General features: G+C 54.2%; 1 protein-coding gene across 2 annotated transcripts in view; it reads right to left on the bottom strand.

Moving 5' to 3' along the window:
* OGFOD3 (2-oxoglutarate and iron dependent oxygenase domain containing 3) overlaps nt 1-14893 on the bottom strand; it is a 26519-nt gene continuing 11626 nt past the window's right edge. For both annotated transcript variants that reach the window (XM_005585337.5, XM_045376384.3), the window contains exons 5-9: nt 13859-13923; nt 12894-12950; nt 11512-11665; nt 5871-5994; nt 1-2351 (exon numbers count right to left, since the gene is read on the bottom strand). In XM_005585337.5, coding sequence (XP_005585394.1) covers nt 2215-2351; nt 5871-5994; nt 11512-11665; nt 12894-12950; nt 13859-13923 — 537 coding nt within the window. In that variant the 3' untranslated portion in view covers nt 1-2214. The remainder of the gene's footprint in view (nt 2352-5870; nt 5995-11511; nt 11666-12893; nt 12951-13858; nt 13924-14893) is intronic.

The following is a 14893-nucleotide window of genomic DNA, read 5'->3' on the forward strand; positions in this document are numbered from 1 at the left end:
TTGCTTTGGCCCAAATATATTTCTTTGTCCAAGTACCTCTGTGATTATCATGAATAATAAACATAGCCATGAAAATGAAATGAAATCAAACTAATAATTACTTACTTCAAAAGCAGTTTAACCCATAACGAACCCAACACCCGCTTTCTTCAAATGCGTTTATCCTTTAGATGTGGCGAGAAGCTGGCGACATCGTCATTCACTCCAAGGTGACAGGATCAGGTTTCCATGCAGGGTTTTCCGCCTGCCCCGACCGTGACCACAGCCACGGACCCTCCAGAAAATCAAGACTGGGAGAAGCTCAAGGGTGGCCCAGGCTCAGGCAATTTCCCACCCAGGATGGGGCCCACCAGCCTGACCTGGAGAGCGTCTATGAAGCAGCCGGCCCAGCGAGGGCAGCTTTGTCCACGAACCGGAGGTGGGCCTCATCCTCCCAGATCCATGGAGTCCTTCAGAATCGTGCCTCGCTCCCGTGTCCCACGTAGGAGGCCACGGGAGGGCGCGGGGGCCTGGGGGTGCCCGTCTCATCTGCCCAGACCCTGCAGCCCTGACCAAGGAGGGCTCCTCATACACGGGCAGAAGCTGCGGACCCAGGGAGCCTATCCCATGCCATCCTCCGCATGTGGCCCGTGGCCCCAGTAGCCCTGAGACAGCCCGTGGTGCAGGAGGGGCCCTGGGCAAACTGAGGTGCGGCCCCCAAGTCCCCAGCACCCAGGGGTCACCACGCCTCGGCTGGCCTCACGCCCGCCCATTCCCAGGGCCCAGGAACGCCGCCCCTTTCTTTATCAACACCCAGAGCAGCTCCCGGGCCATAGGTGGGGCCTCCTCCAGTCAGAGGCACCTGTGCCAGGGGCTGGGGAACATGGATCTATGCCAGACAGGCTGAGGGAGGAGGGGCTGAGGCAGGAGGGGCCCAGGCTCTCCCCAGGACGCTTCCAGGGCATCCAGGAGAGTCTGGCTTCGACACCACTCAGGGTGGGCGGCCGGCCCCCTCCCGGGAAGGTGCCCAAATCCCTGGACAGTCACCTCGGGGTGGCTGTGGGCAGAAACTGGGCTTGGCCTGCCCTCCCCGCCAGCCACCCCACCCGGGCCTCTCCACAGCTGGTCTATTCGGGGCTCCTGTGACCACCACTTTATTTTTATATTTTTAAGATGGAGTCTCACTCTGTCGCCCAGACTGGAGTGCAGCAGCGTGATCTCAGCTCACTGCAACCTCTGCCCCTCAGGTTCAAGCGATTCTCCTGCCTCAGTCTCCCCAGTAGCTGGGATTATAGGTGTGCGCCACCACGCCTGGCTGATTTGTTTTTGTAGTTTTTAGTAGAGATGGGGTTTCGCCATGTTGGCCAGGCTGGTCTTGAACTCCTGACCTCAAGTGATCCTCCCGCCTCGGCCTCCCACAGTGCTGAGATTACAGGTGTGAGCCACTGCGCCCAGCCTGGCCATCAGTTTAATGCCAGGGCAAAGGGGGAGGAGGAGACCTAGCCTCGGCCCAGGAGAAGGCCCACGGGAGCCGGCACAGCGACGCCAAGAGCCTCCTTGGTGAGGACACTCGGACCCAGGCCCTCAGGATGCTGGCCGCTGACAGGGCCAAGCCTGGCGTGGTGGGGCCGTGGTGCCCATGGTGATTCGTGGGCCAGGAGCATTGGGGGTACACGCAGGGCTGTGGGAATGGTTGATGCTCACCTCCACCTGAATCCAGCAGAACCCCCACCCACCCCAAAGCGCACCATTGCTGCCTCCAGAGCCGCCACTCACAACCCTTCTCCAAAGCTGCCGCGGTTCGCTGATGCCGAGACCTCGAACGGAAGCTGCTGGCCCCACGTTTGTCCCCATTTACGGCTGATGCTTTAGCCAGTCTTCAATGGGGGTTGCTCAACTTGGACGAGGCCACTCAGGTGGATGAGTCCTGTCCGTTCACAGATGGGGACTCGTGCCCCGTCCCCGTCCTGCTGGGTCCCTCTCCGAGGGAGGGGCTGGCCTCCAGCTCAGGCTCCCAGGCCTACAGCCCAAGCACACGCGATGCTGGAGAAGCAAAAAGCTGGTTCCCTCCATTTACTCACAGATGAAAAGATTAACACATCAGCAAATCAAAATCAGAGAATTCCTAAGGCACTCTGTGCAATGAATGGGAACGGGTGGACGTGGGGGTGGCGCACGGCTGGCGTGGCTGCCTCCACACGGGCCCTCCTGAAGTTATCTTGGTCCGGCTGCCAGCTACGGGAACGCTGGGTCCTCGATGCCGTGGTCGGGGTTGCAGCTGAAGGCGATGGTGATGGCATAGCGGGTGCCCCAGTGGACCTTCTCCACCCGGTGCAGGTTCTCGGACCCCGAGGTGAAGAAGGAGACGCGGCCTGGGAGAGGAGAAGAGAGACAGGTGACCACAGGGCCACACCCACACCACGGCCTTCAGAGGGTCTGCGGTCAACCCTAAAGAGCAACCCATCAACACGACCCACCGGGCAGGCTGGAGAAATCGCCCCTCTGGGAACTGCTTCTGCAGGAAGCAGGAGGAGCTGGAGAAACAAACCCAGCAATGCTCAGGGCACCTGTGGCGGAGGAGGGGCCCCCACGGGGACAGCAGGGACTCTCTGTGGTGGGCAGGACAGAGGAAGGAGCAGAAGATGAGGCCACCACTGGCTCCAGGCACCCCAGGCCATTTGGTCTCCTCAGCTTTCATGGGCCTTCCAGGTCTGACACTTCAGGATCTTATTTCTACTCACAGGTTGAGAACAAAAACCAAGCCCTGGGGGTGTTCTAACAAAGAATCAGGAAACACAAGTCAAGATAAAACATCCAACTTGCGAACACCTCTCTGGCTCCCTTCAAGGGGTGATAGAGACGACGCCTGAACCGGCAGCTTCCACAGCAGCAACCAGGGCCCAGGGCCCCGAGAGGTGCTGGAGGCAGGGACCTGTCTCAAGAGATGCCAGGTCATCTGCCTTAATATTGGAGTGGCACTGCCTACCCCACTGTAGAGTTCTACCAGTGGTGAACGCTTTCTTTCAAAAAAAAAAAAAAAGAACTGCAGACACACTGATCTGTGTGACCTCACTCGAGCCTACAGAAGAGACAATTATATAATTTTTTTTTTTTTTTTGAGACGGAGTCTCACTCTGTTGCCCAGGCTGGAGTGCAGTGACACAATCTTGGCTCACTGCAAGCTCCGCCTCCCGGGTTCACGCCATTCTCCTGCCTCAGCCTCCCGAGTAACTGGGACTACAGGCGCCGCCACCGCGCCCGGCTAGTTTTTTGTATTTTTTAGTAGAGATGGGGTTTCACTGTGTTAGCCAGGATGGTCTCGATTTCCCGACCTTGTGATCTGCCTGTCTCGGCCTCTCAAAGTGCTGGGATTACAGGCGTGAGCCACCACGCCTGGCTGACAATTATATAACTATTACCTAAATATCCCTCCATATACATAGGACTATATGTATACAACATCAAATCACAGGTAAACACATAGATATACACAATTAGACAGATGTACGATATCAAATCACAGGTAAACACATAGATATATAAAATTAGACAGATGTACAACATCAAATCACAGGTAAACACATAGATATACACAATTAGACAGATGTACGATATCAAATCACAGGTAAACACATAGATATACACAATTAGACAGATATACGATATCAAATCACAGGTAAACACATAGATATATAAAATTAGACAGATGTACAACATCAAATCACAGGTAAACACATAGATATACACAATTAGACAGATGTACGATATCAAATCACAGGTAAACACATAGATATATAAAATTAGACAGATGTACAACATCAAATCACAGGTAAACACATAGATATACACAATTAGACAGATGTACGACATCAAATCACAGGTAAACACATAGATATACACAATTAGACAGATGTACGATATCAAATCACAGGTAAACACATAGATATATAAAATTAGACAGATGTACAACATCAAATCACAGGTAAACACATAGATATACACAATTAGACAGATGTACGATATCAAATCACAGGTAAACACATAGATATATAAAATTAGACAGATGTACAACATCAAATCACAGGTAAACACATAGATATACACAATTAGACAGATGTACGATATCAAATCACAGGTAAACACATAGATATATAAAATTAGACAGATGTACAACATCAAATCACAGGTAAACACATAGATATACACAATTAGACAGATGTACGATATCAAATCACAGGTAAACACATAGATATACACAATTAGACAGATGTACAACATCAAATCACAGGTAAACACATAGATATACACAATTAGAGGCACATGCAGGAGACAGGTTGTTTTAATTATCCGGAAGAAGATGGTGATACGAAATGTTCGACTCAAGTATTTATCATGCTTAAAATGACTAAGATCAAAATATGCTAAAAAGTTGTGTAATTTCGAGTCCCAGGAGGCTTCAGCTGCTTGACTTCTCAAGAAAACGTCTGTCTTGTGCTCTGTGAGTTTTTCACTTTCCACAAAACTGCTGTGACTGCGACTTCTGGGGTGAGCGCAGACAGGCTGGGCTCCTGCTTACAGAGGCTGGACGTCCAAACCCTTCCCCTGATGCAGAGATGACTCAGAACAACTGACATGAAGGCAGAGCGAGGCCAGGATGCAGTCAGGCCAAACGCCCCCAGTCCACGCCAGGGGAGACTGCGCCCAGGGCTGTGGCACACACGGCCTGAAGCCAGCTGCAGGGAATGGGCTTGGCCAGCCGCTGGCTGCAGCAGGAACTGTCCAACCTGTGGCCAGGGAGCAGCTGAGGGAGGCAGGATGGCAGGAAGTGGCCGGGCAGCTCAGGCCACCTGCCACAGGTAGTCATGGAAAGAGAGAGTCCCTCAAACTGAGCTTGCAAACCAAAGTCCTGAGCTAACCTGAGAAAGGCAAGTACAAATAACAGGAATCTCAGAATAAACAAGCTGGAGATCTTAAAAGAGATAAAAGAAAGAAGTCCTGACTGTCACACGGTCCCTGGTCTCACCGAGCAGCCAGGCAGGAGGAGCCCCCGTGCCGAGAGGACACGCCATAGGTGAGGGCAGTGCCCTGGGGACGGGTGAGGCATCGGTGGGTGGATGGCGCTGGCACAGTTCAGAGGGCTCCCAGGCCTGTGCGAGTTTCAGCTGCATCTGGGGTCAGGGCCGTGGGCTCCACCTGAGGAGGCCCCTAACAGGGGTTCCCCCCTCCCCACACCCTCCCACCCCAGGACCTGGGCTTGTGTCACCCACAAGTTCCAGGAGCAGACGACTGTCCGCTCGGCAAATGCTCCCTGGCACTGCTGTGTCTGCACCGGGCTGGGCATGGCTGGGGCTCTGGGGCTCTGGGACTGCAAGGTCCAGTGTGATGGGCTCTGAAGCCAGCACCGCAGAGACACCCGGTGAGGTTCCCAGCCACCAGCGAGGAGGGCACTTGGTCACCGACACTTGGCTGGGGCCTCGTCTAATCTTAGATCCCGAATCCTTTTGAGAAGGGTACAGAGGTGAATGCACTCCAGAAGGGAGGGAGGGGGACCCTGACCGCTAAGGGGACACACACCAGGGAGGGAGGGGACGGCGCCCGTCAAGGGGACACACACCAGGGAGGGAGGGGGACGGCACCTGTCAAGGTGATGGGCACCAGGGCATGGAGGGGAGCTCTGCCCCTGACTGACGGTGACCTCAGACACGTGGCCCTGTAGACACCGGCCTCCGGGGTGCTGGGACTGGCGCTGGACCTGGGAATCACTCAGCACCGGCCCGACACACAGCAGGTGCTCTGTGAACGCAGCCTCGCTCCCAGGGACATGCCCCTCACACCTGTGGTGCTTGCCTGAGCCAGGGGCCCCACGCCCAGGCCCCGCCCGTGCCTCCTACCCGCTCTCGGCTCCACCGTCTTGTTGGCGCCCTCCTCCATGAACACGAACCGCCCTCCGCCGAAGTCCTCCAGGTAGTCAGAGAGGTAGAGCAGCGAGGTGTAGTCGAAGGAGCCGTAGGTCACCTGAGGGCAGAGCCGGGAGGAGGGGGCAGAACGGGCTCTCAGCATGCGGCCAGGGCAGGTGCTGCTTCTCTCTCTTATTTTTTATTTATTTATTTTTTGAGACACAGTCTCATTCCATTGCCCAGGCTGGAGTGCAGTGGCGTGATCTTGGCTCACTGCAACCTCCACCTCCTGGGTTCAAGCAATTCTCCTACCTCAGCTTCCCGAGTAGCTGGGACTACAGGCGCTCGCCACCACACCCAGCTAATTTTGTATTTTTAGTAGAGACAGGGTTTCACCTTGTTGGTCAGGCTGGTCTCGAACTCTTGACCTCAGGTGATCCACCTGCCTTGGCGTCCCAAAGTGCTGGGATTACGGGCGTGAGCCACTGCACACGGCCTCTTTTTTTTTTTTTTTTTTTTTTAAATAGACAGGGTCTCACTTCTTTTACAGACAGCATCACTCAGGCTATAGTGCAGTCATAGCACTGTCATCGCTTACCATAACCCTGAACTCCTGGCTTTAAACAATCCTCCTGCCCCAGCATCCTGGGTAGCCAGGACCACAGGCGCACGCCACTACACCCAGCTAATTTTTTCAACCCACCTACCTTGGCCTCCCGGGTGCTGGGATTAGAGGCATGAGCCACTAAGCTGGCTAATTTTTGTATTTTTTGTAGAGGTTGGGGGTCTCACTATAATGCCCAGGCTGGTCTCAAACTCCGGGCCCCGGGTAGTCCTCCCACCTCAGCCTCCCGGGTGCTAGGATTACAGGCGTGAGTCACCAACATCTGTGCTTCTTATCTTCCAGAAGGTAAATTCACAACACGTGTCGGCCCCATTAACGAGGCATTCGTTCCTTTGCAACTTTAAAACCCCTCTGTGTCGTCTCCAGCCCCATGCATTCTTGCCCAGGACTTCCCGTAAGCTCAAATGTTGGAGCAGCCGTGTTCCAGCAAAGGCTGCGGGCAGCAGGCCAGCCAGCAGGGTGCACACGCTGGGCTGGTCCCCCGGTGCCGGCCTCGCTGTCCACATGCAGGAACCGGAGGCAGGGGTGGACAGGCTTTTCTCCTTTCTTCAGAAGTGGAGCAATCCCAAACTTTTTAAAACTTGTAATAAAATGCAGACCCTAAGATTTGCCAGCTTAACTGTTTCTTCACTGTTTTGAAGCACAGTTCAGTGATGTTAAGCACATTCCCGGCGCTACACAGCCACCGCACCATCCTCTCCAGAATGTCTCATCCTCCCAGGCCGAAGCTCCGTCCCCAGGAAGCACTAACTCCCCACGCCCCCCAGCCCTGCCCTCTCCATTCTGCTTTCTGTCTCTGTGAACCTGGCGACTTTAGGGTCCCCACAGAGGTGGGATCAGGCACGATCTGTCCCTCCGTGACTGGCTCACTTCACTCAGGGGTCGCAGCACTCAGCTTCGGTTCCAGAACCCAGCCCGGGCCACACCCTGGGGATGAAGGGTGCTGAGGACCACACCCTGAGGGTGAAAGGTGCAGCCGCCAGGAGACCGGCTGCAAAGGGGAGGGCGCGTCTCATCCAGCTCAGCCATCGTGAGCACGTCCAGAGCGTGGAGGGAAAGAGACACTCTGGGGAGGGAAGGGGGATGGGGCTGCACCAGCGCAGAACTGGGCTCCCACTGTGCGGGCGCTGAGCTGGGCTCCCACTGTGCGGGCGCTGAGCTGGGCACACCACACACAACAGAGCCTTGTGTGCAGTGGAGACAGCCCAGGCTGGAAGGCAGACTCCGGACCCTCCCCCTGGGCAAGATGGCCTCCTCTGAGTTCTCCTGGGAAGGAGAGCAGGATGGCGCTGAGGCCCGGCCCCTAGTCCGACCTGCCAGTATCCACCTCACATAATCCGCTGCAGGGAAGCCCAGACTCAGGTGGTGCCCTGGGGAGGTGGGTCAAGCTCCCTCTCCCCGCCCCACCCAGCTGCCATGAGGCCCCTTGGGCTCAGCTCCCGTGGGCTTTGCCCCCTCCAGGCCTCATGGCTGCCCCCTGGAGTTCCCCCTTAAAAGCTTCCCAAACACAAGTCCGTGCCAGGCTCTGATTCTAGGGAGACCAGAGTAAGACAGACGTCAAGTGAGCAAAGCCACGGGCAGACTGCACCTGCCATCTATAAGAAGGAAACCACACCAGGATCCATGATCTGACAGACACAGCTGCCTTTTGGTATGCAATCGGAAGAAAGAACAATTGCCAAAACTGTTTGAAATGTGATTCTTTACAATTGACGGAATGTGGTATTCTTATGTGTTCGTTTTTATACACATACAGAAATTCAAAAAGGAGCTCTAAGATCTCAGGACTGTGGTTACCTGTAGGTGAGGGGATTACTGGTTCGCCTTTATATATATTTTACTTTTAAATCTTGTAGGATGTATCACGTATTCAAATATTCAAATTTTGACACATGATTTATTCAAAACTTAATTTAAAATAAAGTACACTTGCCAGAAGTCATAGCAAAACAGCTCTCCACAGAGCAACAAAAATCACCCCGGTTTCTAAACAGTTCTGTTTCACTGAAGTAAAATCTCTGCTAATTAGAAAAACACTAATCTTCAGACGCTACTTTGGTTTCCTGAGACAGAATTCGGTCGCGGGCCATGGAAGGAGCCAGGAGCGACAGGACCAGGGCAAATCCGCTGTCTGTGCTGGCGGAAGGCCAGTGAGTGCCGCGCAGTCGTGAAAAAGGAAGTGGTTAAAGCGATTACAGCAAAGCAGTGGTGCCGGCTGCTCCCAACACTGTAGCCCGAGAGGGAGAGAGGAGGATTGAAGGCAATCCCAGGCCTTTGGGTTCCTTCACTGTTCTTCTTCCCTTGGGTTTACCTTTTTTTTTGAGACAGAGTTTCCCTCTGCCACCCAGACAGGGGTGCTGTGGCGTGATCTCAGTTCACTGCAACCTCCGCCTCCTGGGTTCAAGCAATTCTCCTGCCTCAGCCTCCTGGGTAGCTGGGACTACAGGCACCCACCAATACGTCCGGCTAATTTTTTGTATTTTACTTAGTGGAGATGAGGTTTCACCGTGTTAGCCAGGATGGTCTCGATCTCCTGACCTCATGATCCGCCCGCTTCAGCCTCCCAAAGTGCTGGGATTACAGGCGTGAGCCACCATCCCCGGCCCTGGGTTTACCATTTTATTGCCAAGTAGCAGAGTGCCAAGATGGCAGATGCTGACTGCAGATTACAACTGCGATCTCTCTCCCTCCTGATTACAACTGAAACTGCACAGTGCGCATTTTGGGAGGCCGAGGTGGGCGGGTCATCTGAGGTCAGGAGTTCGAGACCAGCCTGGCCAACATGGTGAAAAACCATCTCTATTAAAAATACAAAAATTAGCCGGGTATGGTGGTGAGCCTGTAATCCCAGTTACTCGGGAGGCTGAGGCAGGAGAATGGCTTGAACCCGGGAGGCAGAGGTTGCAGTGAGCCGAGATCACGCCATGGCACTTCAACCTGGATGGCAGAGGGAGACTCTGTCTCAAGAAAAAAGAAAAAAGAAGAAAGAAAAAAGAAAAAAGAAAAAAGAAAAAAAAGGCTGCACCTGAAGAATAATTTAGTAACAAATGTCACATGGCACAGAAAGCTGGCCGTCTATCTTACTGTCACAGCGGGCACAGCGGGGGAGCGAGAGTTTGATCTTCCCAGCCACGTGTTTTCTGGCTTTAACCTTGTATTTGAGCTTCAGCTCCACGGCTGACACGGTGCCACTCAACCACTTCCATCCAGGCTGACTGTATAAAGGGAACTCACAGCTTCTACACCATAAAAATCAACCTTAAAGAATGGTTACAATACCATTCTGTTTATTAGCTGTGCTTTGCTTTTATCTTCTAAAATCTTTTGTTAAGGGCCAGGTGCGGTGGCTCACACCTGTAATCCCAGCACTTTGAGAGGCTGAGGCAGGTGGATTGCTTGAGGTCAGGAGTTTGAGGCCAGCCTGGCCAACATGGTGAAACCCCGTCTCTAATAAAAATACAAAAATTAGCTGGGCGTGGTGGTACATGCCCTGTAGTCCCAGCTACTTGGGAGGCTGAGGCAGGAGAACTGCTTGAACCCAGGAGGCAGAGGTTGTAGTGAGCCAAGATCGAGCCACTGCACTCCAGCCTGGATGACAGTACGAGACTGTCTCAAAAAAAAAAGAAAGAAAGAAAAGAAAAGTCCGGGCATGGTGGCTCACACTTGTAATCCCAGCACTTTGGGAGGCCAAGGCAGGAAGATCACCTGAGGTCAGGAGTTTAAGAGCAGCCTGACCAACACAATGAAACCCCGTCTCTACTAAAAATACAAAAATTAGCCGAGCGTGGTGGTGCGCACCTGTAATAATCCCAGCTACTTGGGAGGCTAAGACAGGAGAATCACTTGAACCCAGGAGGCAGAGGTTGCAGTGAGCCAAAATCGCACCATTGCACTCCAGCCTGGGCAACAAGAGCAAAACTTCATCTTAAAAAGAAAAGAAAAGAAAAGAAAAGAAAAGAGAAATGGGATGGGCAATGGCTCTCGCCTATCATCCCAGCACCTTGGGAGGCCGAGGCGGGAGGATTGCTTCAGCCCATGAGGTCAAAGCCAGCCTGGACAGCATAGTGAGACCCTGTGTCTACAAAAAATTAGAAAAATGAGCCAGGCATCAGGGCACGCACCTGTGGTCCCAGCTATAGTCTTAGTCTCAGGCTGAGGCAGCAGGAGGGCTTGAGCCTGGGAGGTCAAAGTTGCAGTGAGCCATGACTGCACACCTGCACTCCAGCCTGGGTGACAGCCCTAACTCAAAAGAAATAAAAGAAATAAAGGTAGAAAGTGGTAGAAGGAAGCTCCCAGAGACAACACAGAGACCTGGGCCATGGAGAGCATGAGTGGCTGAGCAGAGGCCCATCTGCTGGAAGAGGTTGAGCATAAGTCTGTGAATAAATAACAATGAGGTAACAACAGGCCGTGTGGGCCGGGTTCTCCACTTCTTGTCACTATCAAATGAGAAATTTTATTTCTCCAACTCCATCAGTGAGACTGAGGGTGTGCCCTGAAGCCTCAGAGAGGAAGACATCTAAATGCTTACACCCACCGGGCACGGTGACTCACACCTGTAATCCCAGCACTTTGGGGGGCCAAGGAGGGAGGATTGCCTGAGCTCAGGATTTCAAGACCAGCCTCGCTAACATGGTGTAACCCCATCTCTACTAAAAATACAAAAATTAGCCGGGTCTGGTGGGGCGTGCCTGTAATCCCAGCTACTCGGGAGGCTGAGGCAGGAGAATCCCCTGAACCCAGGAGGCCGAGGTTGCAGTGAGCCGAAATTGCGCCACTGCGCTCCAGCCTGGGCGACAGAGCAAGACTCTGCCTCAACCAATCAATCCTAACACTGTGCACACAACCGGCGGCTGCTGCAAAAGGCAGCCCTGTGGTAGACCCAGGACGCAGGAGAACGGGCCTCACCTCATCCACGTGCGCACTCGCCCTGCCCACATGCGCGCTCACTCTGTCCACGTGCGCGCTCACTCTGTCCACGCACACCACCCTGTCCGTGGGCACGCTCACCTTGTCCACGTGCGCGTGCCAGTACTCGTCATGCGCCGTCCGCGCCTCCGTGCTGTTTATGCGGGAGAAGAAGGTGGGCTTGGTCAGATGCAGCGAGGACGCGCTGATGCCGAAAGCCTCAGCGATGGTGAGCTGGACCTTCTGCCGCACCTCCCTGCAGAGGACATGACAGCCGTCAGCGCACCCCCGGCATAAGGGTCCCAACCCGTGGGCAGGGTCCCAGCCCGTGGGTCCCAACCCGTGGGCGGCAGGAAGAGGAACCAGCCCGCGCGCGCTCCAGACACGGGGCGGGGGCTCCCAAGCACACCGGGAACAGATACTGGCTCTGCCTGAGAAGGACGCAGCCCACAGCCCAGGCGCAGAACAGCCAGAGGCAGGCGCAAGACCACAGCAGCAGGACTGTGGGGAAGGAGAAGGGCACCTGTGGGATCCACGCTGGGGAGGCTGGTGTGGAGTCAGGCCCCAGATGCCAGAGCCCCCGGGCTGCATTTGCAGGGCCTGGAGCCCAGCCTTCTATTCAGCAAGGCAGAGGCTGCTGTCCCCTGACGTGGGCGTGTGGAGTGCGTGGAAGTGGAGTGGGGAGTGGGCGTGGAGCCTGCTAAATGTGGATGGGGTGTCTGCACTGGGGACAAGGGGACTCTCACTCAGAAGACCCCATGTGCCAGGCCAGAGTGGCTCTGAAATGGATATCTGGGTGGGCATGGGCCCATGCGGGGCACGAGGGGGCACTCGTGTGTCCTGGGATGGTTGCGTGATGCTTGGCTCCTCTGTCCTCATCTCAACCTGGGCTCCTCCAGCAGAATTTTTCTTTTTTTTTTGAAATGAGGCTTGTTCTGTCACCCAGGCTGGAGTGAAGTGGTCCAATCTCGGCTCACTGCAACCTCCACCTCTGGGGTTGAAGCAGTTGTCCTGCCTCAGCCTCCCGGGAAGCTGGGATTACAGGCGCCCGCCACCACACCCAACCAATTTTTGTACTTTTAGTAGAGATGGGGTTTCACCATGTTGGCTAGGCTAGTCTCGAACTCCTGACCTCAGGTGATCCACCTGCCTCACCTCCCAAAGTGCTGGGATTACAGGCACGAGCCACCGCACCCAGCCTCATCTGGCAGAATTTTAAAAACTGGTCTGATTTTACACAGCAAAAAATAAGAGGTCCTGACCAGGATGCAGCTGCAGGATTCTAGATCTGTTTCACTGACCTGGGCACATCCTGGCCACGCTGGACCTGCCCCGGCATTTGCTCCATGAGATCTCGCCTCTGTGGGCCTGGCCCTAGCCCCTGGGCCTCTCTGTGGGGCCTCCCCAGACTGGCCAGGTCCATCACACCCCTCAGCCCCAGGCCACCCTGCCTGCAAACCCCCACCCACCTCACTCCTCCTTACCGGTATAACTGGAAGTCCTCCTCTGAGAAGATGTTCTGTATTTTATCCCCAAAGTATCTGTGAAAAAAGGAGTATTCACAAAGGTCACACTTCATTAATCTGTTCTTCATCTCCTTTCAGTTCAGCCATTCCTCAAGTCCCTGAAAATCAACTCAGAGCGACTCCATTTCCACAATGATAACTGCTATAAAGAAGGAGCTGGGGCCAGATGCGACGGCTCCCGCCTGTAATCCCAGCACTTTGGGAGGCCAAGGCAGGCGGATCACCTAAGGTCAGGAATTCGAGACCATCCTGGCCAACATGGCGCAACCCCATCTCTACTAAAAATACAAAAAGTAGCTGGGCGTGGTGGTGCGCACCTGTAATCCCAGCTACTCAGGAGGCTGAGATGGGAAAATCGCTTGAACCCAGGAGGCTAAGGATGCAGTGAGTCGAGATTGTGCCACTGCACTCCGGCCTAGGCGACAGAGCGAGACTCCATCTCAAAATTATAATAATAATAATAAAAACAAAGAAGGAGCCAGCTGGGAGTGGGACCTGGGGCTAATGCGTGAGGCTGACACGGATCCAGGCGGGGAGGGTCTCTTTGCTCTCTCGGGGCCTCATGGAGCATCAGAGGCCCCATCGGATTCTTGGAGCTGCTCCTGGGAGCCTCCCACCTCTGCTGCCTCTTGCTCCCATCCCTTCTGTCCCTCGGCCCACAAAAAACACCAGATTCCCCTAAAGCTTCATGAACAAGCCCCCTGCGCACAGGCTGTAGAGAGCCCACACCTCCCGCTCCTGCGTCCCAACGAGCCACAAGGGAACTGGCCAACATCACAGCCACTGAGGCCCTGAGGCTGCACCAAGCCAGATCCTCCCTCCCGTGTCCGCGTGTCCACGTATCTACGTGTCCATGGCTAGGAGGCACGGAGCCGCTCACTTGGCTTTTAGAGCCAGCACTGAGGTCACGCTGCAGCGCTCACCTGTACAGGTTCACAAAGTGCTTCCCCACAGACAGGGCCCCTGAGTGCAGGTCCAGAATGGATGCCTGGAAAAGACGTTGTGGAGTAAAGCTTGCGGCCGCAGCAATGGCAACGGCTGTTAAAAGTCACAGATGGTAAATGCGAGTTACCAAGGTCTGTCCTGCACACACCTCAGGTTTGTTTTGTTTTTTTGTTTGTTTTGTAAAAAGGATCTTACTCTGTTGCCCAGGCTAGGGTGCAGTGGCACAATCTCAGCTCATTGCAGCCTCAATATTCCAGGCTCCAGGCCAAGCAATCCTCCCACCCTCTGCCTCCCAAGTAACTGGAACTAAAGGCACTCGCCACCACACCCGGCTAATTTTTCTTTTTTCAGTAGAGATGGGGTCTCACTATATTACCCAGGCTGGTCTCAAACTCCTGGGCTCAAGTGATCCTCCCACCACAGCCTCCCAACGTACTGGGATTACAGGTATGAGCCACTGCACCCAGCCTCAACCCAGGACCTTCTTAAAATCCTCCCAGACCAGCCAGGTGCAGCGGCTCACACCTGTAATCTCAGCACTTTGGGAGGCTGAGTCAGGTGGATTGCTTGAGGCCAGGAGTTCAAAACCAGCCTGGCTAACATGGTGAAACCCCATCTCTACTAAAAATACAAAATTAACCAGGCGTGGTGGCGGGCTGTAATCCCAGCTGTAATCCCAGCTACTTGGGAGGCTGAGGCAGGAGAATCGCTTGAATCTGGGAGGCAGAGGTTGCAGCAAGCCAAGATTGCACCATTGCACTCCAGCCTGGGCTACAAGAACGAAACTCCATCTCAAAAAAAAAAAAAAAAAAAAAAAAAAAATTCCCGGACCAAACACTTTTGTTCCCTGTGACCTAAAGAACAAGAACCAGGGGACGGGCATGGTGGCACGTGTGGGCTGTTTTCAGTCTGGCGCCGCCTCTGTGCAGGTCCATGCCGGTCACAATCACGTGTCCCCGTAGGCAAGTGTTGACTTCTCTTGAGTAAACGCCTCACAGCAGTGCTCCCACCTT

Source organism: Macaca fascicularis, chromosome 16, assembly GCF_037993035.2.
Source record: "Macaca fascicularis isolate 582-1 chromosome 16, T2T-MFA8v1.1".
Classification (NCBI taxonomy): domain Eukaryota; kingdom Metazoa; phylum Chordata; class Mammalia; order Primates; family Cercopithecidae; genus Macaca; species Macaca fascicularis.